Source organism: Rattus norvegicus, chromosome 8 (assembly GCF_021556685.1).
Source record: "Rattus norvegicus strain SHRSP/BbbUtx chromosome 8, alternate assembly SHRSP_T2T, whole genome shotgun sequence".
Taxonomy (NCBI): Eukaryota; Metazoa; Chordata; class Mammalia; order Rodentia; family Muridae; genus Rattus; species Rattus norvegicus.
This window is the reverse complement of record NC_141541.1, coordinates 17,574,878-17,602,089: the sequence shown is the minus strand read 5'-3', so window position 1 is coordinate 17,602,089 and position 27,212 is coordinate 17,574,878. Positions and strand designations below refer to the sequence as shown.

General features: G+C 47.9%; 1 protein-coding gene across 3 annotated transcripts in view; it reads left to right on the top strand.

Moving 5' to 3' along the window:
- Positions 1–27,212, top strand: part of Amotl1 (angiomotin-like 1) — a 118,900-nt gene that overhangs the window by 76,529 nt on the left and 15,159 nt on the right. For all 3 annotated transcript variants that reach the window (NM_001429440.1, NM_001429442.1, NM_001429441.1), the window contains 5 exon segments: positions 10,322–10,610; positions 12,736–12,880; positions 13,588–13,677; positions 22,605–22,750; positions 26,287–26,436. In NM_001429440.1, the coding sequence (NP_001416369.1) occupies positions 10,322–10,610; positions 12,736–12,880; positions 13,588–13,677; positions 22,605–22,750; positions 26,287–26,436 (820 nt within the window).

The window sequence follows — 27,212 nt, the reverse complement described above, 5'->3', positions numbered from 1 at the left end:
CACTTTGCAGCTCAGGGTGTGATCGTGGAGCACTGTAACAGGGCTGCAAGGGTTTTCCCAAGGCCTTACTGTATGCAGGGATTTTAGTGGGGGTCATGTTCCTTAACATTTACAGCATTTCTAAGAAATGGGAACTAGGAAATAGAGAGATTGTCCCGTGGCGAAGGGCAGCACTGTTCTTACAAAATAGGACCCCAGTTCAGTTCCTGGCACCTGCATGGTGGCTCACAACTGTCTGTCTGTAACTCCAGTGCCAGGGGATCTAGCACCTTCTTTTGGCCTCATGAGTACTGTAGGCATGAGGTCCACAGTCAAATGTGCAGACAAACCACCCATACACATAAAATAAAAATAAATGAATCTTTAAAAAAAGAAAAAGAAGAGGTGCTATTAAAAAGCTCATTCTTACGTAGGCAAAACCTGACCGAAGAGAGAGGGTCAGTAACAAGTCATGACCAACAGCTCGGTGGTGTAGGAAGCCCAGAGCCCCTTACTGCACGTGGCCCTTCCCTGGTTAAGCACTCAATGGCTGTGCATGTGCTGGAAACACACTTAAGTTTTTACTTGACCAGGTAATGGTGAATTTGTTATTAGTTTATAAAATCTCACCAGACTCCTCCGTCCTCCTCCTTGCTCCCAGAAGACAATGGGAGCAAACTTAACTTTGCAGGAGCTGCAGGCTGTGAGCTACAGGAGTGTCTAGCCTCTTTATGGCAGTCTGTCAGCCACAGAATGCACATTCAGGTACTACATAGTCAATATGGCATGGGCCGGAGGGGAGAAAGCAAAAGTCCCGTTGTTTTAAGTACACTCACAATTTTGTGTTGGTCTGCCCAGTGGACCCAGGTTGGGCACACCTGCAGCAGTGTCTGTGGCTTGCTGTCTTTTGAGGTAAGGTTCTTTAGATTCTTTAACAGTCTTAGAATGTGGTCAGCACTTACTTTAGACCAGTGTTTGTTTTAGTAAGACCCCCCTCCCTTAGGAAAAGACAGTAGCAACCATTAGTGAAGGACTCTGACAGCCTCTCTCTGCCTGCTGAGCCTGGGTTGGCCTCTCCGCCCTTCATCATGGACCCGTTATGCCTGTTCAGCAGAGAGGCTTTCTTCCCAGCTTCCTAGAAACAAAGGAGAGAGTGACTGGCGAGTATTTGCTGACATTTCTGCCCGTCTGTGGCTGGACTAACTTGACTTTGGTAGGTAGGTACCTGTAAAGCAGAGAATGGTTGGGTTTGGCCAGGCTTCTGTCTCGGGCTGCCGAGAAGTCTCGGGCCCTGAGAAGCCAGGGTCTGTGGCTTTCCTTGCACAGAGCCGGCTTCTTGCTTCTTGTAAAAGTGTGACATCACCACCACCCGTGCTGTGACTGGAGAAAACTGTAGTGGTTCAAATTGTACAGTAACTATATTCTCTGTCAAGATACATTTTCAATTAAGACAATGCCTCCATAAGATCTGACTGAGGCAAGCCCGTAGGACATTTTCAGAATCGTGGCTGATAGGGGAGGGCCCAGCCTGTTGTGGGTGGGGCCATCCCTGTGCTGGTGGTCCTGGGTTCTATAAGAAAGCAGGCTAAGCAGGCATGGAGACCAAGGCTGTAAGCAGCATCTTCCATGGAATCTGCATCAGCTCCTGTCTTCAGGTTTCTGCCCTACGTGAGTTCCTGTCCTAAGATCTTTTGGCAAAAAAAAAAAAAACTGTTATACCGAATTGTAGGCAAAATAAATCCTTTCCTGCCCAAGTTGCTTTTGGTCATGGTATTTTATCATGACCCCCTCACCAAGATGGTCACTCTCTGGGAACATGACAAATGACATTCCATGGAGGAGGGAGAGCCAGGGGGGAGGAGAGCTCGGGACCACATGTGACCAATGAGCAATTACAACAGTGTAACCCGAACAAGGACAGTTTATCAGGAGCATGTGCAGAGGCATGTGGAAATGGCCCATCTGACTATGGGCCAGGGCTGGAAAAAGTGGAAATTTGGTGAGTGTGTGCTTCTGAAATGGTGAATTAGGATTTGTAGTTTATACGGTCATGAAAATGAAGCAATACTTGGAATTAGTGGGTAAACTAAACCCTTGGCTTCTTCGTTTACACATCTCCCTTAGTGAAAATGAGGCCGTGTAGCCACATTCATTTACGTTCAACTGTATGCGCTGAACTTTCTGTCAGGACTCAGGAGTGCCAGCCAGACTTGGTGGTGCACACCTGTAACTGTAGCACTCGGGGATGGAGCAGCAGGGGCAGTAATTCAGCAGAGGTCATCCTTGGCCAGCTAGCAAGTTCGAGCTTAGCCAAGGTTATATTAGACCCTTCTTGGAAAGGGAGAGAGAGGAGAGAGGAGAAGAGATGAGGGGAGAGAGGAGGAGGAGGAGGGAGGGAGGGAGGGAAGGAGGGAGAGAGAGAGAGAGAGAGACAGACAGACAGAGAGAGACAGAGAGAGAGAGAGAGACAGAGAGAGAGAGAGAGAGAGAGAGAGAGAGAGAGAGAGAGAGAGCGCCACAGCCCGCAGTATTTAGGCAATACGACATTAAGTGTAGTGCCTGTGTGTCCTGAGAAATGACTCTGCGGTGTGGGAATTTTAAAGAGCTAAGGGTCAAGTTCAGGTCACTTTCCCAGGAAACCTGACACAGCCCCAGCTGCAACGCATAGCAGGGCAACTTCTTTAAACAGATGAGACCCACCCACATAGCAGGGATTCTGAATTCAGTTAACTCAAGAGTCGAGTTTTAATTTGAGCATTTGAGACCCATGATTGTTTGCAGGACCGATTGTTTGGGGACTTCTGCTCCTTCAGTTTGCAGAACCTCAGTTTCTTTTCTTGTCTGTTTACTAGTGTAGTTCTGAGTGAGTTCTTGTTCTGTGCCCAGCTTGGCCTTGACGCTTCTAGGCTCAAGCAGTCCGGCCTCAATCAGCCAGTTAAGTGGCTGGGGCTAGGGTTGTATGTCATGTCTGCCCCCTTTCTTCGTCTCTGTTTTTCCTACAGCCAACAGCTTTACTTCCTTAACGATCATATGTTTACTGTGGCAATTACATATGTGTGTATGCATGTTTATCCTGGTACTTTATTTCTAAAGAAAAAAAATACTGGCTTTCTCCAGTTTCCTTTTCAAATATAGCCTGTATTAAACACTCTCTTAAAACACTATGTTGCTTTAAGGATCGGAAAGCTTTAAGAAAATACTATGTTGCAAGGCACTTTAACAGAATGACTTCTTTCTTTTCTGTGGCCTTTTATTATTTCATCTCATTGTTTCTTTTTCTTAATTACTAAAATAACAGTGGTGATTATTTTGTTTTTTTTTTAATTTTTATAGAGTACACATGTATTACTTAGGTGATAATTATTATATTAGTTGTTTTCTCCTCATTCTGACCAGATAACTGAGAAGAAACTTAGGAAAGGAAGGTTTATTTTGGCTCCTGGTTTAGGAAGAGGACATCATGGTGGGGGAAGTGTGGCTTCCAGCTTGTGGGTAGTCACATGTGGGTGGTCACCTGTGCTGTCGGGAAGCAGAGAGAGATGAACACAGGTGTTTAATTGTACCTTTTATCCCTTTTATTCAGTCTGGTCTCAAGTGTAGACAGTGCTGCCCACATTCAGGATGGGTCTCTCCTTAGATAAACCACTTGGGAAAAATCCTCACAGGCACACACAAAGGTCTGTCTCCTAGGTGACTCCAAATCCAGTCAAGGTGACAGTTGACAATGAGGAGGAACCATAATAGGAATTAAAATAAAAAGCTACATATATCCTATAAAAATAGCAAAAAAAAGGGGGGGGGAAGGGGAGAAAAGGAAAAAAGAAAAGAGAAAAAAGAAAGAAAGAAGAAACAAAGAGCTATAACTCCCTTAACTGGAGACAGTCACCTTTAGCATCTACGTAGCTCAAGGCCAGCTTGGGCTATATGGTATGACTCTTTCCTGCTAAACTAACCCAGCTAGCGTGCCAAGAGTGCTCATGGGAAATGAAACACACACTGCATAAAAGTCTGTTGTACTGAGCATTCATGGATACACTCAGAACTTCCTGCAGTTTCTTATTTCTATTCATGTTTATGTTGGAAAATATATTTTTGGTGTTTTAACTTTCTCTTTGTAAATTATTTAATCACATTCTCCATCTGTTTATGCCTTTGGTCTTATTTCCTGTTGTATTTCCCAAGTGTTTGTCAATGAGGTAAGCTGTGTTTTGTAATGACCGACCTGTAGATACACACAGAGTCTCGTGCACAGAATGTAGCCTGCAGTTCCCGCTCTGCCTGCTCATGGTCATGGAAGGACAGCTGGACATTTACCTGAGTTCCCTGATACCACTGAATTCTGGAACTGTCCACCAAGCCTACTGACCTGAATTGTACCCTCTTGTAGGATGTCATACAGGTGAAGTCAGGTACAAGATAGAACAAGGCCTGTCATTGGATGAGAAGGAAGGATAGGTGGGAGAAAAGTTTTACCATGATGGACATGCATGTATATACATGCATATGCACACATACATACACACACATGTATACATAATCAATAAAAATGGAAATGAAGCTGGGCAGTGGTGGTGCATGGTTTAATCCCAGCATTTGGGAGGCAGAGACAGGTGGATGTCTCTGAGTTCAAGGCTAAGATGGTCTACCAAGGGAGTTCCATGACAGCCAGGGCTACACAGTGAAACCCTGTCTCAAGAAACAAAACACAGAATAAACAACAACAACAAAATGTAAGTACTGTATGGGCCTGTATGTAATATAAAACTTTCTAGCAGTTCCTTTCATAATGGTTTGTTTTATTTTAAACTATTAAGTTCAACTTATATTAGTTTGTGATATAACATACTGGAATATCTAAACCTTTAGCGTGTTCATCAGCTTTCTTTTCATGGTTAAGAACTAGTTTATTGAACTAATTTTGAGAAACTGGAGTTTGTAATTTAGAGATTGGTCATCCCTTCATACGTTATGCTTTGGACAGTTATTTTTGTTTTATTTTTGTGTTTTGAAAATTATATTAACAGCTTTCTATTTTTAAAATTGTGCAGTGTATGTGTGTGTCTGTGTGTATGTGTGTGTATGTGTGGTATGTGTCTGTGTATGTATGTCTGCGTGTAGTGTGTGTGCATATTGGTGTGGTGTGTGTGTGTGTGAGTGTGTGTCTATGTGGTATGTGTCTGGGTATGTATGTCTATGTGTAGTGTGTGTGTGAGTGTGTGTCTATGTGTGTACGTGTATATCTTTGTGGTATGTTCTGTGTATGTATGTCTGTGTGCAGTGTGTGCATGTGTTGTTTGTGGTATGTGGTGTGTGTGTGTGTGTGTGTGTGTGGTATGTGTATGTGTGTACGTGTATGTCTGTGTGGTGCGTTCTGTGTGTATATGTCTATGTGTAGTGTGTGCATGTGTTGTTTGTGGGGTGTGTGTGTGTGTGTGTGTGTGTGTGTGTGTCTGTGTCTGTGTGTCTGTGTTTGCCTCACAGAGACTAGAGGAGAGCATCAGATCCCCTGGACCTGGAGTTTTGGGCAGATCTGAGACACCAGGGTGGGTGCTGAGAACCAGACTCTGGTCCTCTCCTAGAGCAGAATGTGCTCCAAATCACTGGGCCACCTTTCCAGCGCTTTCTTAAATACTAAAAGATACATATGAATTTATGTAGAAGTCTATTTGCTGATTCACTTAAAACATGTAAAAGGCACCTTTGTGCTAAGGGGATGACCCAGGAATGTGCCTTGCTGCACAACTTGATTCCTGGAACCTGGTGTGACGGGGGCCTACCTGCAACCCAGTGAGGCAGGAGGATTCTCGAAGCAGCCAGCTAGCCGAGCTGAATCTGTATTTCAGGCTCATTGAGAGATTGTCTCCAAAAATGAAGGCAAAGAGTGATTCAGGAAGGACACCTGACGTGTGTGTGGCCTCCACACACATGCACACATCCTCACTAACGATACATACGCAGCTCTTAGACATACACCCAAGGTCCAAACAGCAGCATCCCCACATTCTTTAGTCAGTCCAGGTATGGAAAACGTTATCTTTCTGCAAATACTTACGATAAAAACCAGATGTTTTCCTTCTCATTTCAAGTCTTTAAACCCTGATGTCTTTACCCACAGCACACGTAGGTGCTTGGCTGCCTCTGTTTCTGTTTTGGATGGACACGCAGGAGTGAGATCCGAGGGTGACCTGTCCTTGCAGCACCTGAGCTGCTCAGGTCCTTTGCCTGCATTTCGCGGTGGGCCCTGGTGTGGTGCGGCGTATGCTTTGGGAAGTGTTTTTAACTCTGTACGGATGTCAGATCTCTGGTTCGTCCTGTAAATCCTGGGAGCTTGATTTGCATACTTGTGAAATAGAATAATACTCAGCTGGTGTGGGAGCCGAGGATGCCCAGGCTGGTGAGAAGCAAGATTAAATCAGGGCTATGCATGACACACCTATTTGCAGGTAGAGTGTAGAAGGCGTATTTAAATATGCTTATGAAGACTGGTGTATGTTGAGAGGAACAAATGTTACTAAAAGCCTGTTTTCCCAAACCACTTAATGCTGTTAGTCTAATTTTGTGACCTCCTCACGAAGGAGGAGAAGGGCTGAGTTGTTATTGTGGTTACTATGCTACTGTGTTACAATGATTCCATAGTCTAAGTAAGTCTGGTCGGCAGGGGGTGTCTCCTGCACACACTGCCAAAGGATTGTCTCTTCTTACAAAAGCTATCAAGCAGTTAGAGCCAACTTGGTCCCAGAGTTGGGGATTAAGTCAGTTAACAGAGCTGCTGAGTCTCAGCTCACTCTGAGTCATAAGCATCTATCCTTGAACAGCTTGCCCACTAATAATTAGGTAGAAGAGAAGGCATTAAGTAATGTTAAAGTGTAAGTTGGAGAATAGGGACAGCATAAGGCTGCAGGGTGGGTCGTCAGGGAGTGATTAAGACGACGTTGGAAGTTCAGAGGGGAGAATTAGGTACAGTCCTGGGAGAATGGCCCAGGCCAGCACTGACAGAGTCAGCCTCTGCTCCAGCATCTCTCAGGACACCACTCTCCGACCATGCAGGCCCTGTTCTTTACCTGACTGTGGCCTCCTGGATGAGAGGCCCCTTAATCCTAATTCTTATTCAGATGTGTTAAGAAAAAACAGTCTGTTAGCTGGAAACAGTTCACACCTTTGGTATGTTAAGGTTCTGTTGGTCATTTAAGGAGCTGGACCACTAGGCCAGCGGCGCCTGCTTTTACCCTTGCAGGTTCTTGGTAAGGTGAGGGAGTGCCTACCCGGCAGACAGTGTAACTCCTTGGCGAATGTGGGGTGGGTGCTCTCCACAGACACGACACATCCGACTGTCTTGTTTGTCCATCTCTTGTATTTTGGAGGTTGCCTTCTGTGCTGTTTTTATTCTAAATAGACAAATAGTGACATGTTGTGTATGTGTGTATGGGGGGGATGTGCCGCACGCATGTGCATAGGGGCACACGTGCCGTGGTGTGTATGTGTGGGGTAGAAGACAGTTTGTGGAAGTTGATTCTCTGTTTCCGCCATGTAGGACCTGGGAACAAACTCAGGTTGTCCGCCATGGTGGTGGGGCCCCTGTACAGACTGAGCCATCTCACCGGCTCGATACCTATCTTATAAAGGTCAGAACGGGATAATGCGTGTGACACAGGCTAACCCTAGTATCTGGATATAGGCTGTGCTTAAGAGATAATAGTCATACGTAAAGCTTTGAGAGCTTCTCACGAATGTTTTGTGCCTGGCTCTGTGAGGTTACAGAAATAGAGAGAATGCAGCTGGCACTGTCCAGGGGTGTGTGCCAGGCTGGATGCTCTACCATGATCCAACAGGGGAAGGGGGCTCACAGGTTGTCAGTTACAGTCTAGAACCATAATGTTGTTTATTAATGTTGACTCCCATGGCCTCTTTCCCTCTTTGGTCTCCATAACTAGGAAGTGTTTATGGTGGTGATGGCCCACCGTTATGTTGTCTCAGCTGAGGGCAGGCCGTGCCTTGGCACTGAAATGTTTGCCCATGTGCCTATACGTTCTCCCTGGTGCTCCTTACTCTAAGCCCAGTTCCACTTGGCCCTGCCCTAGGAGGCCCAAGCCCTGGCTGCCTGAGTAGTGGACCTCAGGAACAGAGATTTTCTGTCCTGTCTGACCATCACCCATCCGAGTACAGGCGTTGTTCTCTGGAAAGTTCTCCTGGGTGGACAGCAAGGGCAGAGCTGCTTTGCCGATTGGCAGAAGCTTCTTTAAAGCTTGACAAACGTGTTTTCCCCGTGTCCTTCCTGCCTTTCGAAGGCATTAGGTAGGCATCAGGATGTCATTGTCTGTTTTTCCTCTTGAGTTTCCTGTTATCAGGAAGAGAGGACCACGGAGGTGGTGTTCACTAAGTGGACTCAACCCAGATTTAAGTACATCTCAGACGGAAACCCCACCCTTGCCTGCAGTCCATTCGAGAGCAAAGCTGTCCCCCACCCTGGCTCTAAGGTTAGCCGTTTCATTACCTTCATGCCTTGTGAGGAGAAGCATCAGAGGTATGAAGGAGCATTAGCCTTTGAAGCCAGTGCTGCAACTGTGGCATTGGGCTCTTTCTAAAATACTCCATTTCTATGTAAAATACAGTGCAGGATCCACTGGCCTGCAGGCAGCCATGAGCATTAATAAGTCAGTTGTTTGGGGTCCGTGCATGACAGGTGTTTTCACGGTATGAACAGAACTCACAACCTGTCTGCTCCTGTGATGGGGTCCCACCCTCTTGTACAGGACAGCACTCAGAATGGGCACAGATGCGTCAAATGTCGTAGTCTAAAGAGAGGCTAAGTGGTTCTCTAGAGTTCATAGAGAGGGAAAAAGATGCTTCGGGCTCCTGGTGATGGCTTTTTGTTTGGTTTTGTTCTTGACTTTTCTGAGTGGAGGAAGGAAAAAGGGGGGCGATGTCACTTACAGAATAAAGAACTATATGGTGCTCCAATATTTTTACCTCAACCAGGAAAGGAAGCTGAGACCCCGAGAGATTAGAATGACTCGGAGAAGGAACTCGAAGGAGATTCACCTTGGAGCATCTCCTGAGGCTGGGTGGGAAAGGCTGATGTCAGGAAACAAGGCCTGAGGTCAGCCGCAGATTTATGAATGCCGTGTTCCTGCACCTGTGCAGGCTCCCGTGTGGCGCCCCTGCCTTAGCGTGAAGGAAACCATGGTGATTCTCATGGGCTGCCAGGATGGTGAGGAGTTTGAGGGGAGAGGGAGTGAAGACCAGAGGCGGAAGTTCATGATTCTGAGTTGAAGTCCAGAACCAGGTACTGAGCTGTTGAAGGGCACTGTTGGGTGTTTTATCGCCGGGCCAGATTGGAAGTCTGGATGTTTAGACCTCAGCACTGACAGATCAAAGCACAGGCCAGCCCTTTGCTCATGCCTTCCCATCTGATTAAGTGCTACCCCTGCCCATTTCTTGCTAAGCCCCACATCTAGAAATATTTTATCTTCCTCCAGTTTTGCTTTTTCTTCATTCTTCATATGCACCATACCCAGACTTGTACACTGAGTCCTGTCTCGGCAACTTCTTCTTCTTCTTCCTAGCAAGGCAGCCCCCACTGGCCTGTGTGTCTCTTAAGGAATTGTGGCTGCAGCTTGCGTGGACTCTACCCCCCGTCGAGCACTGCCACCCGATGGGTGTGCTTTCCTCTGGTTGGTGATGCTGGCTGGTGCCACTTCCTGCCACGGGTCTCGTGCACTGGCCAATCCTCCTGTCCGAAGTACATCTTTCCCTGACTTCACCCTTTCATCCAAATCCCTGGGTCTTTCTTGACTGCCTTCAGACTTTGGGAGACTCTTCCTCTCACAGAAATAGCTCTCTCTCTCTCTCTCTCTCTCTCTCTCTCTCTCTCTCTCTCTCTCTCTTGAAGATTTATTTATTTTATTGTATGTGAGTACATTGTAGCTGTCTTCAGACACACCAGAAGAGGCCATCAGATCCCATTACAGATGGTTGTGAGCCACCATGTGGTTGCTGGGAATTGAACCCAGGACCTCTGGAGGAGCAGTCAGAGCTCTTAACCGCTGAGCCCCCAGAAATAGCTTCTCTAAAATTCTCTTCTCTGGAGAACAAGACTCCACTTTCAGCACGGCTTGCTTGTCTCTTGTGGAGAGCATAGACCTGCTCTGCCTTGTGCACTGTCTTTCCAGTGAGAGGAATGTGATAAATACCTCTGAGCCTGAGCCTGCTGTTTAGCAGGGTATGAGGAAGGGCATGGCTGACCCCTGCCGAACGAAGCCACTGACTATGCCTTTGGCCGCATGGCCTTCCTTCTCCCATACTTCCTCTGGAGTCTGACGACTGGTCCTCTCTTCCCTCGCAGTCGCCCCTGCCAGCTGCCTTTTCCCTCCACGGTGCAGCAGCATAGCCCCATGTCCTCTCAGACTTCCTCCATCAGTGGTCCTCTGCACTCGGTCTCCCTGCCTCTTCCACTTCCCATGAGCCTGGCGGCTCCACAGCCCCCACCGGCCTCCCCCAGCCAGCAGCTCGGACCAGATGCCTTCGCGATTGTGGAGAGAGCCCAACAAATGGTAGAGATCCTCACAGAGGAGAACCGTGTGCTTCACCAGGAGCTTCAGGGCTGCTATGACAACGCCGACAAGCTCCACAAGGTACGTGACATGCTGGGGTAATTTGATGGATCCTGGGAAAGAGAGATAGGTAAATAGTGGGCTGTCATTGGCAGGACACCATGAGATGCTTGGGTTTCATTTCGGAGCCACAAGGGTGTTTCACAGAGATCTTATGAGTCTGATGGCCTGTCTGGGCACTTCCTGTTTTGAATGTAATTCAAAGGAAGGAGGATCTTGGCAGCCATTCTGTGAACACAATTCAGGACACATCAGCCACTCATGGTAGCTCTGGAAGAAACAGAAAGGCCTTGTTAACGAGTGGGGCAAAGGGAGAAGCAGCTCCTGTATGAGGAGGCCTAAGGGAGAATCACAGGGCACCAAAGGAACCTGCTCCCTCCACGCCGCTCCGCTCGGATGACCTGCGTACTCCAGGGAAGGACTGAAAGCCAGGCTCTAGCCCTCTGGTGGCCAGGGTGAAGGCACATGTGCTTCTTGGCCACGGCTTAAGGTCCTGCTGTAAGCAGTCACCGGCTGAGAGCTTCCACGTGTGCTCTTTGAGTCCGCTTCATCCTAACATATTCATATGTTATGTCATGACATATGACTTCATTTATGGCCTCTGATTGTTCCCTGCCCAGTGCCAGCAATGGCCGCCTCACCCAGCTCCCTTTAGCCCCATGGAAGGGAAACACTGGAGACTTTATACTTTAAAACTGACCAGACAACTCAAAGGCTGGGTGAGGAATATCCTTCCCCATCCTCCATGGCCTTAGCCGTTGCCTGCAGAAGCCACAAACTATCAGTGCCCCAAGAAACCTACATGTGTGTAGCTCTTATCCGCTCCCCAGTCTGTTCCGACTCCCATCCTCTCCCTCCTCTCTTCCAGACCTGTCCAGAAATCCCACCTTCTCTTTCTCCCAGCAATCCTTTTAAAGTTTCTGCCATCTTTATTTAGCCAATTAACAATTAGGGAAACTCTACATACATACATACATACATACATACATACATACATACATACATACACACACAATATATACATAGATTCATACATACAAGTACACATGCATAATACATACATACATTTATACATACAACACACATATATACATTCATACACAGACAGACAGACACAAACACACACGCATACATATTATTAAATCACTTTTTTTTTTACCCATCTGTCCATTAGATGGGCATCTAGATCTAGGCTGGTCCCATATCTTGTGTGTCACCTCACCCAGTCTGCCCTGCACTGCATAACACTGTGCTAGAAGCCGTAGATATTCACTTGGAAACAGTATTATGCCTGACTGTTAGTAAGGCAGTTACAGCACTTGTTGGTCTGGCTTTGCAGTAGGCTAAAGGCTCCACCATTAGTAGCCTTGATTTGATAAACTCACAGCTGCTGCTTCATTCGAGTCGCTGCAATTCCTTTGTATACGATACCTGTGTATCTGTTTACAGTTGGTTGGGGGTGCGTTAGTTCTCTGTACAGCTTTTGACAGACAGCACTCAGTAATGAAGCCCAGTCTGGCATGGAGACAGGAGCAGGATCTCTGGAAAGAGTGCTGTGCTTAAGGATTGGAAGTCTGAGTTTTGGTTGGAATACTTGAGTTCATCCGCACCTTAATGTCTTCCTACGTGAAATTGAAACTTCATTAATGATTATAAATGGGGTTACAGAAATAAGATATTTAGGGAACTGGCGAGCTAGTTTAATGGCTAAAAGTGTTTGCTGCTCTTACAGAGGACCTGAGTTCCCAGGACCCATATTGGGGGGTTTGCATCTGCCTGGAACTCTGGGGCATTCAACACCCTCTACTGAACTCTTTGGGTACTGACCCACACATGTGTGTGTGTGCATGTGTGTGAGCACACAGAGACATGCAAACAATAGCAAATAAGTAAGTAAAGCCTAGAGTTCTCCCTCCCTCCTGTCAGAGAGAGACTTTACTGGGTGTGTTGGACAGCATGACCAGAGACTGTTCTGACAGGGTCACTGAAGCTGTTACGAGACAGGAGGAGGAAGGCGGAGTAGATATGAAGGCTGTGGCACAGAAAGACATCCATGAAGATGCAGCTTCATACTCGGGGTATTGGACAGCCAGCAGCACAGAGGCCCTGTCACAAATGCCACTTCAATGCTAGGTCTTTCTTACAGTTTGAAAAAGAGCTGCAGAGTATCTCAGAGGCCTATGAGAGCCTGGTCAAGTCCACCACCAAGCGTGAGTCCCTGGACAAGGCAATGAGAAACAAGCTCGAAGGCGAGATAAGGAGGCTTCATGACTTCAACAGAGATCTCCGAGGTATGCCTTGTGCTTTCACGCCGTTAACATAGGCGTCTTCCTTGACCATTCTCTGCCTGATTGTGTGTGTGTGTGTGTGTGTGTGTGTGTGTGTGTGTGTGCTGACTTTTGAGAGTTGTTTTTCTCTACTGCTTAAGTCAGGGTCTTGTTATTTCTGTCACACTTAATGCTCCAGGCCAGCTGGCTTATGAAGTTCTAAGTGTCACTCTACAAGAGGTCTGGGCTTACAGATGCAAACCACTGCATATGGCTTTTTTGTGGGTCTGGGAATTGAACCCAGGTAGTCTGGCCTTCACGGTTAGCCTTTTCTATCTAGCCAGCCTCACCTTATTTTTGTGAGACTGGGGATTCTCTTGATGAACCTGGAGCTGGCCAGTACAACTAGCGGAAGCCCTGGGGATCTTCCCGTCTCCATTTCCCAGAGCTGGGATTACAGATGCACACCACCGTGTACAGCTCTCTTGTGCGTGCTAGGATCAAACTCAAGTCATTATGCTTGTTCAGAATGAACTTTAGGGGCTGAGACATCTTCCCAGCCCCCCAATGTTTCTCCTATGATAGCTTGGACAGTGCAGTATTGTTCCTGCCCCCCGAACTGCTCATTCTGGAGCCCTACCTGATCACCCCTCTCATCATACACAGCTCTTGGCACTGTCTGTCTTTCTCTGTTGTGTGATGGCTTGGGTTCATTTCTCCTGTGTTTGCAGATCGACTGGAGACAGCCAACAGGCAGCTGTCCAGCAGGGAATATGAAGGGCACGAAGACAAAGCTGCAGAGAGCCATCACATGTCCCAGAGTGAGTATGTGTGTCTGTCCCAAAGCTGTTACCTTCAAAGTATGGGAGCGTGAAGCAAGGCTCATACCAGCTTCTAGTAGGTTTCGTGCTGTTTCCTGTTTGTGAGTTAATCTAACCTGGGACCGATGGTTCTCAGATGAGTCTCTTCAGTCAGTCAGGGGCAAAGCTGAGCTGTCAAACCTCATCTCAGGGATGTTAAGTCTGTGTATGCATTAGCTACTCTTGTGGCTGTAACAAAACTCTTGAGAAAAAGCATCCTATGGGAGGAAAGGCTTGAGAATAAGGGCCATTATGGTGGGGAAGGGTGTGACAGCATCATACAGGACTGCCTGTTCACATAAGGGTAGGTCAGGAAGCAGAGAAGAGTCTTCCCACTCAGCTTGCTTTCTCCTGTTTCCTTTTTTCATTTAGTTTGGGGCCCTGGCCCACTTCAGGGAGGTTTTTCTTCCTCCGTTATTTCTGTGTGAAAATGCCTGAGACATTTATTAATCTAATGAAGCTGTCCTACAGCTCCTTGCTATCCATGATCCCCTGCAGGAAACACGTGTGGGCCACTGTTTCAAATAAATCACAACCCTTCCTTCCAGGAAAGGACAGGATACTCGGTGGGGGAATTTGGCGCTCTGGGCAGGTCGGAGTGCCAGCCTGGTGTGATTCCCACACACATTCCTTGGGAATCATCAAACTGCACTCGCGTCTCCACGCACGGTGTCCCAGGAACCACTGAACCCATTTCATCCAGGAACAGGGGCAGGGTCTCTGTAGGCCTCCATCCAGATTTCAGGGAGAGGCAAACAATAGCATCAGATGGGTTTTGAAGAGCTATCAGCCAAGTGTGAATTTCTGCAAACTCATTGCATGAAATGAGCCCGAAGTGTAAAACTCCAACTGTCATCTTTTTAAAAAGCTGTTTACAAAACTGTATTCTGGCGTATGTCATAATTCCTGACAACATCACGAGTCAGTGCTCACCGCTTAAAGACAATCCAAAGCAGCGAAAAGTTCGCATGTTTGAGAAGTGGCCATCCATCTTCTCATAACGGCATTCTGACATGTGGGTGTATCAAAGCCCTTCAAGTTTTAACACTGAGAAATAATTGACTAAATATTGTGATTTTTCAGCAGTTTGGCCTAACATCCTTTCTGTCTCCCAAACTGCCTCACGATTCCACCTTTTCACGCCCTGTCTCTATTTAAGTTCTGTCTTTGGCAAGGGGTCGCTGGTGCTAGCCAGGCTTTTGCTCCTCGGGTGATTGCTGTGGGCTCCAGGATGTGTCTGTTGATATTGATGCCATGTATTTGCCATCTCACCTGAGCTTGCATAGGAAAGTTGTGCTGACTGGTTTTATGTCAACTTGACACAAGCTAGAGTCATTGGAAAGGAGGGAGCCCCCACAGAGGAAATGGCTCCTTACAATCAATCTGTAGGCAAACCTGTGAGGCATATTCTTAATTACTGACTGGTGGGGGAGGGCCCAGCCCATTGGGGTCAGTGCCACCCCTGGTCTGGGGTCCTGGGTGCTATGAGAAAGCAGGCTGAACAAGCCAGAGGGGAACAAGCCAGTACCCAGGCTTACCATGGCCTCTGCATCAGCTCCTGCTCCAGGTTCCTGCTCTGTTTGAGTTCCTGTCCTGACTCCCTTCAGTGATGGGTTACAATGTGAAAGTATAAGCCAAATAAACCATTTCTTAACTTGCTTTTGATCATGGTGTCTGATCTCAGCATAAGAGACCGTAAGACATAAGGCCAGGTCTGTGTGTTATTTGCGTGGATGTGCTTTTGGATGACCGTGCGTGGGCAGAGGGAGACGTGCTGGCTGTGTTCTGTCAGGGTATAAGTCCATATTGTATGTCATTCATGCCGTGGGATGAGCACTCATTTGGTCTCCCAGACAATGGCTGAGCTTGGAACAACGGTGTTTGGTGAGCTCACATTCCTGAAGACTTTCATCTCTAGCTCAAAGCAGTCAGGCATCGAGAGCCCCCCTGGACTTATAGGGCATGGTTTGTTCTCTGCAAACGTGCTTTGCTACCTTTCAAAGGCATAGACAAAGGCCACAGGCATTTCACAACTGCTTAGAGTATCCCGAGGTTGATGTGTTAGGTAATTGAGTCTAGGCAGGGCTTTTCAGACAGACCTGATAATGGTGCTTCCTGACCAGTCTTCCCACATGAAATCTTCCTAGCACACCTTCCTCCTTCCTTCAGCGTTATCAGGATTCAAAATGTTTCCCTCTTCAACCAGAATGGATAGATTTCCATGTTTACATAGACCTTTTTCCTTAGTGAAACCTGACAACCTTTTGAATATTGAGAAAATTAGCGTGGCCCCCAGTTAAAGTGCAGATATCCCCCAGTGTTTGTTCTTGCTAGTGTCCACGGTGCTGGAAGGTATCATTCATGTGTGTGGACTTGAATGAATCATCCCCCAGTCTCAGGAATTTGAATACTTAGGTGGTTCTCAGCTAATGGCAGTGTGTGGTAGACTTAGAAGGTATGTGGCATGTGGCCTTGTTGGAGGAAATATGTCGCTAGAAGCAGCCTTTGAGAGTTGAAAGACTTTTGCCATTTTGAATTGGCTTTCTCGATTTCCTGCTTATAACTTGAGATGTGAACTGTCAGCTCTTCCTGCTCACACAGCCCTCATCAGAGAAGCTTTTACAGTATTTGGTGATTGATTATGGGTTTTGTTCACTTTTTATTTATTTTTTTTTGTTTTGTTTTATTTTTTGTTTTTCAAGACAAGATTTCTCTGTGTATCTCTTGCTGTTCTGGAACTCACTCTATAGACCTGGCTGGCCTTGAACTCAGAGATCCACCTGCCTCTGCCTCCCAAGTGCTGGGGTTAAAGGGGTGTGCCACCACTGCCCAGCTGATTATGGAAACAGGAAGAGGACGTGGATACAAACCTCAAGGACCACCCTTGAGTGACCAGCTTTCTCCACCTAGGTCCTATCTCCTGAAGGTTCTATTGTGTCCCCTAGAAGCACAACCAAGTGTGCAATTCCTGTTCAAACCATGACATGGTCACCCTTATTAATAAAATGCAGGAAGTATAAGTTGGGGGTCAGACAATGAGTGAAAGTTGCACTGTGCAATCTTCCCTTTCATCTTGCCTCTGTAGCCTCGCTCGTGAACAGCTGTAATAAAAAGATGCAGAGATGGGAGAAGGCTGGGTGGGAGAAGGCTGGACGGGAGAAGGCTGGAAAGTGAGGTGCACTCCACCAAGCTTTCACTCATGGTGTGGATACAGAGTGACAGGCATGGATTACTACATCTCTGCCTATGTATTAACACGCTCTGTTATTCCATATTCTCCCAGAAACTCTAGTATTAGAACAAAAGAGAACACAGGTCATCAAACCCTTCTCGTCAAAACCTCAATATCACCCATTCAAGGAGCAGCATCCTATTCAAATGAGTCCTTTGAGACTCTAGCAGTTGGTTCAGAGAAAGGCAAGACAGCCAAACATTAGTCATGACACGTGGATACATGTGCTGAGAATAGGGACTGGGGTGTAAGGCTGACAACTACCTTGGCTCATGCAAAAAAACGAGGGTAAGACAAGGTACAGAGTAAGAAGCTTCATGGTTTTTTGCTTGGTGTCATCCCTGATGTAAGATGTGTAAGTCCGAAGGGAACACAGACATGGACGGATGGACGGACACACACACACACACACAGACACACACACACACACAGACACAGACACACACACACACACACACACACACACACACACACACACACACACCCCAATACTAGAAACTGAACTCTGTTCCGCACAGTTGCCACTGAGTTCCGAAGGCCAAGGGGGGAACTACACAGGTCTGCTGGCCTCTGTGTAGTCATGAAACTTGGTGTTTCTCTGGAGGTTCAGTGCACAGGGGTTTGAGGATCTTAAGGAGATCCCTTTCCTATCCCCTAATGATTGTCACCAGAGGAATTCAAAACTTTGTTTTATGACTTTGTCTCTGTGTTTTTCAAATTTGTACAGACTGCAAGAGGACAATGTCAAGGCCAAATTGTTACTGAAGAACAAGATTGTAGGCCACTGGCTGTGTGAAACTGAGCCTTCTTTATCCTTTAGCTTAATTGAGGTCCCCTCTCTCCACTCATCCACCCATCCACCCACCCACCCACATCCACCCACCCATCCATATCTATCAATCATCTCCATCATCTCAATCCCCACCTACATCCCCATCCCCACCTCACCTCTCACCTGCTAAAGTCAGCTTTACCACAAAAACACATCCACCACCTGAGAATATCTATCAATCTTAGTTACAACTTCTCAGCCATTCGACCTCTTTTTAAAAAGATTTATTTTATTTATATGAGTACACTGTCTTCAGACACACCAAGAAGAGGGCATCGGACTTCATTACAGATGGTTGTGAGCCACCTCGTGTAGCTGGGAATTGAACTCAGGACCTCTGGAGTAGCAGTCAGGGCTCTTAACTGCTGAGCCATCTCTCTAGCCCTAGAATTTTCATATTTTAGTCATTCCTTTATGAAAATCAATGACTACAAATTTGTCTGTTTCAGCCAAGGGAAGTAAAAATAAACTACTAGATATGGGGGAAGCTGCATTGAGAGGTATGAAGTTTCATCTTGTTGAGTTTTTAAATGACCACGTCAAGCTTTGTGACATTTTTGGATAAGGCACACCTGGCTAGCCGGGCATGTGTGCTATTCCAGGGTGTGTAGTAAGTCACATGTGAGGCCTGCACAGGGTCTCCACACCTTGCCAGCGTTCAGGGGAGCGAATTCCCCAAGCATGCCTTCAAAGCTTGCCTGTCCGTGTTGTATTTTAACAGTAGAAGGTTCAAGGGTTTCATCCACTTGGTTTGGCCCTGCAGGCACCCCTGAGACAGCCAGGCCTTTACAGAAACAGAGTGTCTGAAGGGTAGCTGTTTATATGCAAAGGAATCTTCTCCAAGTGTGAAAATAAACGGGAGTTAATTCAAGCTCTGATTGTCCCCACCTCGTGAACCGAGCTGACTAAGGAAGACTGCTAGACACATTTTGATGTCTAGCTGCCTCCACACATTAAGATTCTCACACCGATGGTTTTACAGGTGTCGTTTTGCTTGGCATTCACGTGATAGAGTTGAAAATTGAGCTGCTTTGTGTGGGCCACATTCCTTCCGCTGTATAGAGGGCTAGATGGACGGAGGAAGCAGATCACCATCTCAGCTTCACGTGGCGTCGGGGACCCTCCTCACGGATACTGGAGGCCTGCCAGCCTCAACTCAAACGGCGGTTTCTTGGGGAAGCCTCAGCTGAGATGGCAGTTTCTTAGGGACGCCTCCTAAGGGAGTTGGCTCTTCCTGGTGTACACTCCGTGCACGTGCTCCGTCCTTCCCTCTGCCCACACTCATCGCAAGTGTACATTAGTAATGGCTTACAGAGCCATCTCAGTGTTCCCCGCTGCCCAGCCAGTCTGTAAACTCAGATCTGACCTGCCACCCACACCATTACACCCCTGCTCGGCTGTGTTTCCAGAACCTGACACTTAGAGGCATTTAGTAAACATTCCAGTGAAACGGTGGCCATGATTTTCATTTGCTGTGATCTCCTGTGTCCTAGGCTTGGCGAGCACCCTTTCAGTTGAAGGATGGGTGATGTGGGGCTCAGCTTTGGAGCAACCAGTGCTCAGCTCGGCAGCCAGAGCCTCAAGGCACCCACAGATGATCCCTAAGGATGGAGCCATGCTCCAGTACAATGTGTTTACAAAGCAAACAAACAAGCAAGCAAGCAAACAAAAACAAGATAAAACAAAAGACCCAAAAACCAAACAAAAAGCAGGCCATGGGCGGGACTTAACCTGCAGATCATAGTTTACTAACCTTACTTCCCACCATGGTGGAGAGGAGAAGAGGAGAGGGGAGGAGGCAGAAGGGGCAGGAGCACCAGCAAGGGCTGCGGGCCTGGGTATAGGTAAAGCTAACACAGCAGGTGCTTGCCTAGCGCACTCAAAGTCCTGGCTCCTCTTTCCTGGAGCAAGGGTGTGTGTGGCACCTCCAGAGACCTCGAACCAAATCCCATATTGAAACCACTTGCTCCATTTTCCTCACTTATCAGCTGGCTGACAGGAGGAGGACGGAGCCTCTGTTGTGAAGCTCTTGTCCCGGTGTCTGGAGCATGGTAAGTCTCCGGGGATATTTATTAACTTTAGTTAATCAAAAGTCTGTTAAGCACCGGATGCCAAAACGAACATCTTTAATGGTTGTTTAAACTATAAGAATGGTCCTGCAAAACCCATCCTGTTTGTTTCTTGGATGGGATGGACTGTCTGAGAGGTGACATCACAGTCAAGCCTCACTGTACCTACCCTTAAAGGTGCTCAGTCAGGAGACACAGCCAGAATACAGCAAATACAGAGGCGAATGCCAGCAGCAAACCACTGAACTGAGAATAGGACCCCCCGTTGAAGGAATCAGAGAAAGAACTGGAAGAGCTTGAAGGGGCTTGAGACTCCATATGAACAACAATGCCAAGTAACCAGAGCTTCCAGGGACTAAGCCACTACCCAAAGACTATACATGGACTGACCCTGGACTCTGACCTCATAGGAAGCAATGAATATCCTAGTAAGAGCACCAGTGGAAGGGGAAGCCCTGGGTCCTGCCAAGACTGAACCCCCAGTGAACAGGATTGTTAGGGGGAGGGTGGTAATGGGAGGAGGATGGGGAGGGGAACACCCATAAAGAAGGGGAGGGGGAGGGATTAGGGGGAAGTTGGCCTGGAAACTGGGAAAGGGAATAACAATTGTAATGTAAATAAGAAATACCCAATTTAATAAAGATGGAGAAAAAACAAAACAAAACAAAACAAAACAAAAAAAAACAACCGAAGAAAAAAAGGTGCTCAGTCAGACCAGGCTGGCCCCACTGACATAACTCGCTGTTGCAAGGGTAGCTCAGTTAAGTGAGAAGGACATCCCAGTGGATGGTAGCCAGGCACCCTGGGAGCCCATTCTGCCTCAGCTGCCGGTGGGCCTCACGCACAGGCCTTCAGTCCTGCGCTCTGCTCTCCGTTCCCACAGTGCCAAGTGCACTTGGTTCCTTGCTCGGTTCCTGTGTGGACTGCCGGCCTCTCCCTAGTGACTGACCTGCAGCCTCAAGCTTCGGGTCACCAGGCCCCACATTCAAACCCATGTTGTTTGCTCCTTTTGTGAGACGCTGTTCCAGTTGCTTCTCTGCTCAAGGTGCCGGTCCTCAGCCCGAGGTCTATTTTTGTTACATGCACGAATGATTGCCCATGGGAGGAAACGTCCACTGAATGAATGCCCCCATAGCAACGTGCTGGTGCAGCTTCCAGACTTGGCTCTCGGTTTCCGCCTGTGTGGCTGGGGGGATTGATGACAGTGCTCTGGTGACATGATATTAGAGAGATTCTCCTGAAGCTGCCATTGGAGCTGCTTGTCTCCTCTCTATAGATATAAATTCTGTTGGTTTTGTCAGTTACCTTTTATCAGTTGTTCTCACTTGCTTTCTGTTGCTGGGATAAGCACCATGACCACAGCACCCTGAGGAGAGAAAAGGTTTATTTTGCTTCTAGGGGAACAAGGGAAATCAGGGCAGGAACCGGGAGGCAGGAACTGAAGCAAGAGGCCGAGGAGAGTGCTCCCCCTGGCTTGCTCCCTCTGCTTTCTTATAACACAGGACCACCTGCCCAGGGTTCAATTAACAATTATCAGTTATCAATTAATTAGGAAAATAGTCTATAAACGTGCGTACAGGCTGATGCAATGGAGACATTTTCTCAGCCGAAGCCCCCTCCTCCCAGATGGCCCTGGCTGTGTAAAGTTGATGATGAAGTAACCTGAATGTCAGTCATGATGGTCTTCTCTAGTTCTCCGGTAGGATTAATAGTTTAGCCCGTTCCTTCCCTACTTTTGGTTATAACGAGGATTGAATCTAGGCATGCAGATTCTAGGCTGAGCCAAACCTCCAGGCAGCCCTTGACCTTTTCTCTTGAGGGCAGGACTTTACCACGTTGTCCAGACTGGCTTTGAAGTCAGCATAGCCTGGTCAGGCCTTCAGCTTCCCAAATGTCTGTCTGGGTTTATAGGCTCATCACCCAGCCTGGCTCCTTTTATTCTCATGGGACAAGTTCTTCCAGGCATTTTCATACTGTGGGAAGCATGTCTATACGATGTATGTGCAAAGTGAAGATACAGCTTTTGAAGCAGGAAACCCATTTTCTTAAGCAATACTCGTTCCGTGACCTGTGGACTTCCCTGTTCACTGGAAGGCTGCTCAGGAAGGGGATGAGAGGCGGCTGGGTCACAGTCCCAGCCACAAAGGCGTGTGATCATCTTTTGTTGAGTGGGAGAACAGCTCTCCTAAAGCTGGAGTCCCTAGCCCATCTAGACAGGACTAGAGGAAAACCTCAGCTCATCATAGGGGAAGCCAGTGGTCAGGCTGGAGCCGAGAGATCCCTTGTCCTGTTGCAGTGAAAGAGCCCCTCTCTGCTTTGCTGTTCTGGAATGGGAAATATAATACTATTGCAAGGGGCGCCTACCCTTTCATCTCAGGCTTGGATGATGCAAGCAGGGGAGGTTGGAAGCATAAATAGAAACATACGAGATTTAATTGTGAGTATTAAAGTCATTGTGGGAGAATTTGGGAGCCGTTGTCTCCTGTGTGTATGTCCTTCTTGCTGCGCTGGGATCAATCCTTGTGTATGCTTAGCCCATGCTCTCCCACCGAGACATGACTGGGGAAGCATGTCCTGAGAGTTAAGGGCGGGCTTGAGACATCACCCACCCTCCCCTGCTGGCTAGCAGCAGCCGTGGCGTCCCTCTGCCATCTGCACAGTTTTAACGTCATCCTTGCCAGATGTAGCCTGGCAGCGAGCCGCAGGCCCAGCACTTCCTGATGGAGCTCGCCCTGTTTTATTCTCTCCCTTCCAGATAAAGAATTCTTGAAGGAGAAGGAGAAGTTGGAAATGGAGCTGGCAGCAGTGCGGACGGCGAGCGAGGACCACCGGAGGCATATTGAGATCCTGGACCAAGCTTTGAGCAATGCCCAGGCCAGAGTGATCAAGCTGGAGGAAGAGGTGAGACCAGCACGGGGAGGAGTAGAGCCCAGAAGACGTCCCCTGCTGCCCCCGACCCAGCTACTTTACCCAGAACAACCCAAATGCAAACGAATACACAGTTTACCCATCGAGGAACCGGGCAGGATCTGAGAGACAGATATTAACAACATAGCCCGAGAGCCCACAGCCTGTTGGTAGGCAACTGTCCAGTGCTGCAAATAATTGGCACAAACAGAAGCCGCTGGCTTCTGTAAAGAAAAGTCACTGTGGCCTGTCTTTGGGCTCCCAATTCTGAGGCAAAGGGTGGGTGCCGTGGTACTCAGTTGACCCACTTTCGCTTCCTGGTTGGCTGTGCGGTAACCCACATCCCCCATTCTGGAGATGCTGATTTAGCGGTCTGTGATGAAGCTGGCTTTCTAGCTTACCTTTGTAGTTGCACTCACTGTCCCTTTAACCCCAAGAGAGGGACCACAGGAACCATGTACAGGGCTCAAGCCGGGGACTCCGAGCTGTAGTCTAAGAGGAGGAGGACAGGTGTTAACCCCAGGGCTGGCCCTCACCTTCTCTCCCTACAGAGGTGCCTGTCACGTCTATGATGGGGCAACCTAAGCAGGCATCATCTTGGTAAGTAGAAGCTAGGAAATCTGGAGGACGGCAAACGAACACATCAATACTGAACCTGGCCCTTGGCACCAAAGGCATCAAGGGCCATGCCCCTTGGGTGCATTTTAACCCCGCAAGTCTTGTGTAAAAGCTCAAATGCGAGTACTAGCAGGAGAATCCTGAGTGGCAGCCAAGAGCACCTACCTTGTCATCATAGAGAGAATGCCCTTTGACCTTGCAGACAGGAGGTCTGCTCTGAGCAAGGGAGACCTGGAGGCCCCTGTATCGTTGTTCTCAATGAAATCATGTCTTGAGGCCTCCTCTCTGTGCATGGAGCTAAGGGAAGTTCTATGGTGTAAACTTTTATTGTTACCTTTTAAAATGCATGGGAGCAGAACATATGTGTCACAGCATGCGTGTGGGGCTCAAGGGACAACTTTGATGTGGGTTCCAGGACTGAACTCAGGTTGGCAGGCTTGCACTGCAGGCTTGCACAGTGGGCACCTCCATCTTCTGAGCCATTGTGCCAGCCCTTTTGTTTATTTTATTTATGAGTTCTGTAGTCGCCTTCAGACACACCAGAAGACGGCATCTGATCCCAGTACAGATGGTTGTGAGCCACCATGTGGGTGCTGAGAATTGAACTCAGGACCTCTGGAAGAGCAGTGATCTTAACCACTGAGCCGTCTCTCCAGCCTTTGTTTGGTTTTAATATTCTTTATAGAAGTGAAAGTCATTTATGGGCACTTGAAGGGCCATCATGGTTCCTGTCACTAATTCCTAAACCGCATCATGGTCTTTTCTTGGCCTCCCTTGTATCTGGATGTGTTTGGCTGCATGACTCAGGGTATTTGGCTTTATTCACACTCCCTGTTCATTTTTTATTATTATTTTAAATTTATTTTATGCATATCATTTTGTCTGCATTTGGGATTCTAGCCACAGACAGCTGTGAGCCACCATGTGGGTGCTGGAATTGAACTCATGTCCTCTGGAAGAGCAGTCAGTGCCCTTGACCACTGAGCCATCTCTCCAGCTCTGCACTCCCTGTTCTAATGCGGGTTTCTTTGGAAGGGTTTTGATTTAGTCCCTACAACAGGGTCGTAGAGCCAGGCTGCTGGCAGCGTGACACACAAGCTTCCCGGCATGACACCAGCTGCATGACTGTGACCAAGTCATGTGGCCTCCTGGCCTTCAACTTTCTCGTCCCCCGTGTGGAAGTAGAATAGGACACTGCTCCTTATTGTCCTCAGGAGGATTAGATGAGATGCACTTACAGAGCAAATACCTGGTGGGGCAGTGCTCCGAAAACGACAGCTAGTAGAATGGCTGCCATGAGTCATCCTCATTGGGAAATGCCCCTTGCCAGCCTTACGGTTGAAACATCTGGGGATGGATCCACACATCAAAGGATCTTGCAGATGCTCAGGGATACTACTCTTCACGTAACATTATACACTGAGTGCCTGCTGGCCGCTGGTACTGGCCCATGCATTGGAGACACACTGCTCGCTCTGTCCAGCAGAGACATAGACACACACACTTCATGGTGGCTGTATACTCAGAACGCTGCCTGCATACAGTGGTAAGAGTGTCTGGTGGTTGACATGAATCATTTGCTCCAGTGAGAACGCCAAGCTCAGGAACCTGCCTGGTAGTCAGGTTGTACTCAAGAGTCTGCTAATGTAAACAGTCAAAAGCACCCTGAGAGAAAATCATCCAACTGTCAGGTAACGGCTGTCGCTTCCCTTACTGTGGTGGCTCTGGTAGGGCGAGCAGATGTAGGCAAGGCTCTTGGCAGAGCTGCCGCACAGCCAGAGGCCTCCCTCAGCCGGGCGAGTCACAGCCTGCTGGGTGACAGGGCTTCGGCGCACTGCTGAGTCACTAGTAAGGCATCCGTCTGTTCAACCAGGTGTGGAGAGACAGGAAAACAGCATCCGGTGTCATCTCGCAGAGCACCAGATCCAGGAAATGTTTTGGCCTGATGTCTTGGCCCCAGTTGATTCCCAGGAAGCAGGAAAAACACATGGATTTATGCACGTGAACCAGACTCCCAGAGCAGACAGGGCCCTGAGTGCTAAGGGTTAGGGTTTGGCACTGTGAGTCATGACCCTAAATTCATCCTGATGGTGTGTTTGTGCAATTGTTTAGCAGTCGTTTCCACTTCCTTAGTCATTCCCCCAGGTGCTCCCTGTGTCCTTCCTCTTCCTTCAGGAAGCTACTCAGCCGCAGAGTAGCTTCCTTCTGGAGCTACTCACTCCAGACACTGCTGAGGTGACACTGTTTCTCTTTGTACCAGCAAGTGTGTGCACATGTGCACTTGCATACATCCAAACCATGCATGTAGACCTAATCCCTCTGGTGTAGAAATAATTGTAGCGCATTTGTTACATAGTGCATTTTTATTAATTATATTTTTCATATATTGCTCTTTATGGAAATGATTTTCATTTAGTAGAGAAAATTCAGAAAATAATAAATCCCTTACTCTTGCAGAAATGGCTATTCTACCATAAACATGACAAATACGTGTAAAGATTATCCTTTCTCTTTTTTTCACGGCTCTTTATATACATAATAGACGGGTATGGTTGTGATAACATAACTTCTGGTTTAGGATTTTTCGCTAGGCTTTAGAGATTAGGTGTTCTATACACCAAAAGCTTTCTATTAATCTCCTTTCCAATGGCTGCAAGTGCTATGATTATAAACCAGTAATGAGTCAGAGAGTACCTAGGTGTTCACATAACTCTGTGCAGGCACACCAGAGGGCCCTCCATCCCCAGCCTCCTGGACACCTGGCCATACCTGCCACAGGCTTCTGCAGGATCGAGAGAGGTGGTGCTCACTCCTGCAGTTCAGCTGGGGGGTCTCCAGCCTGTCCCCCAGCCCAGCTGCAGGGTCACTGGTGTCCACTCTGCACTGTTTCACTCAGTTTCTGTCTCCCTCAGTTACGAGAGAAGCAAGCCTATGTGGAGAAGGTGGAGAAGCTGCAGCAGGCCCTGACCCAGCTGCAGTCTGCGTGTGAGAAGCGAGGGCAGATGGAGCGCAGGTTGCGGACCTGGCTGGAGAGGGAGCTGGATGCTCTGAGGACACAGCAGGTGAGTGACAGGACTGGTGAATCAGGTAGAACGGCCTGCAGATTCACCTAGCAGCCCCCTCAGGACCCTCCGATGGACTCTGTGCACCTACATGGCCTCTGTAGAGACTGGGAGTCTCTGAATTGAGGCTAAAAAGAAGGGAATTTTAGGTGACCTTACATAGGGGACATTGACTTATTAGGCCTGCAGGACAAAAACACAGAGGCAGAAGAGGAGGACATGTAAAAGACAGAACCTGGAAAGTGTTGCAGAGCCAGGGCAGCCAGATCAGCTATGGAGGGAGTTGTCCGTGGAAGGCAGTTGGCCATATGTAGAGTGTGGCCTTATCCTATGTCGATGGAGAGCAAGCACCTGGGAAGAGGATCAAGTTAGGGGAACCTGCAGTGAGTCAGAGAAGAACCCCTAAGGATGCTGGTGGTAAACCAGGGACTTCCATGAAGTCTAAGTCTGACCCTGGAGAGCCAAGGAGGAGCTGCAAGTAAAGGAAAATAGGGGTCACACTGATCGATGAATTCATTTGAGGAAGAAACTCAGCAACCTGTAGTAAGACTGGCTGTGAACGACAGTTCCTCCAGCATCTGCTGGTGACAGCCACTTGTGAAGCTTAGCAGTGAGGAACCACAGAGAGGAATATGCCTGTCCAGGTACTGTACATGTCTCCATGTCTCAGCAAAGAGAATTCGTGCAGGAAATACCAGTTCAGGCAAGCTCCTGCCTCTGAGGCTCTGAGGCTCGCCTGGCTTTCTAGGGAAGTGAGTGAGCTCCGTCTGTAGCCG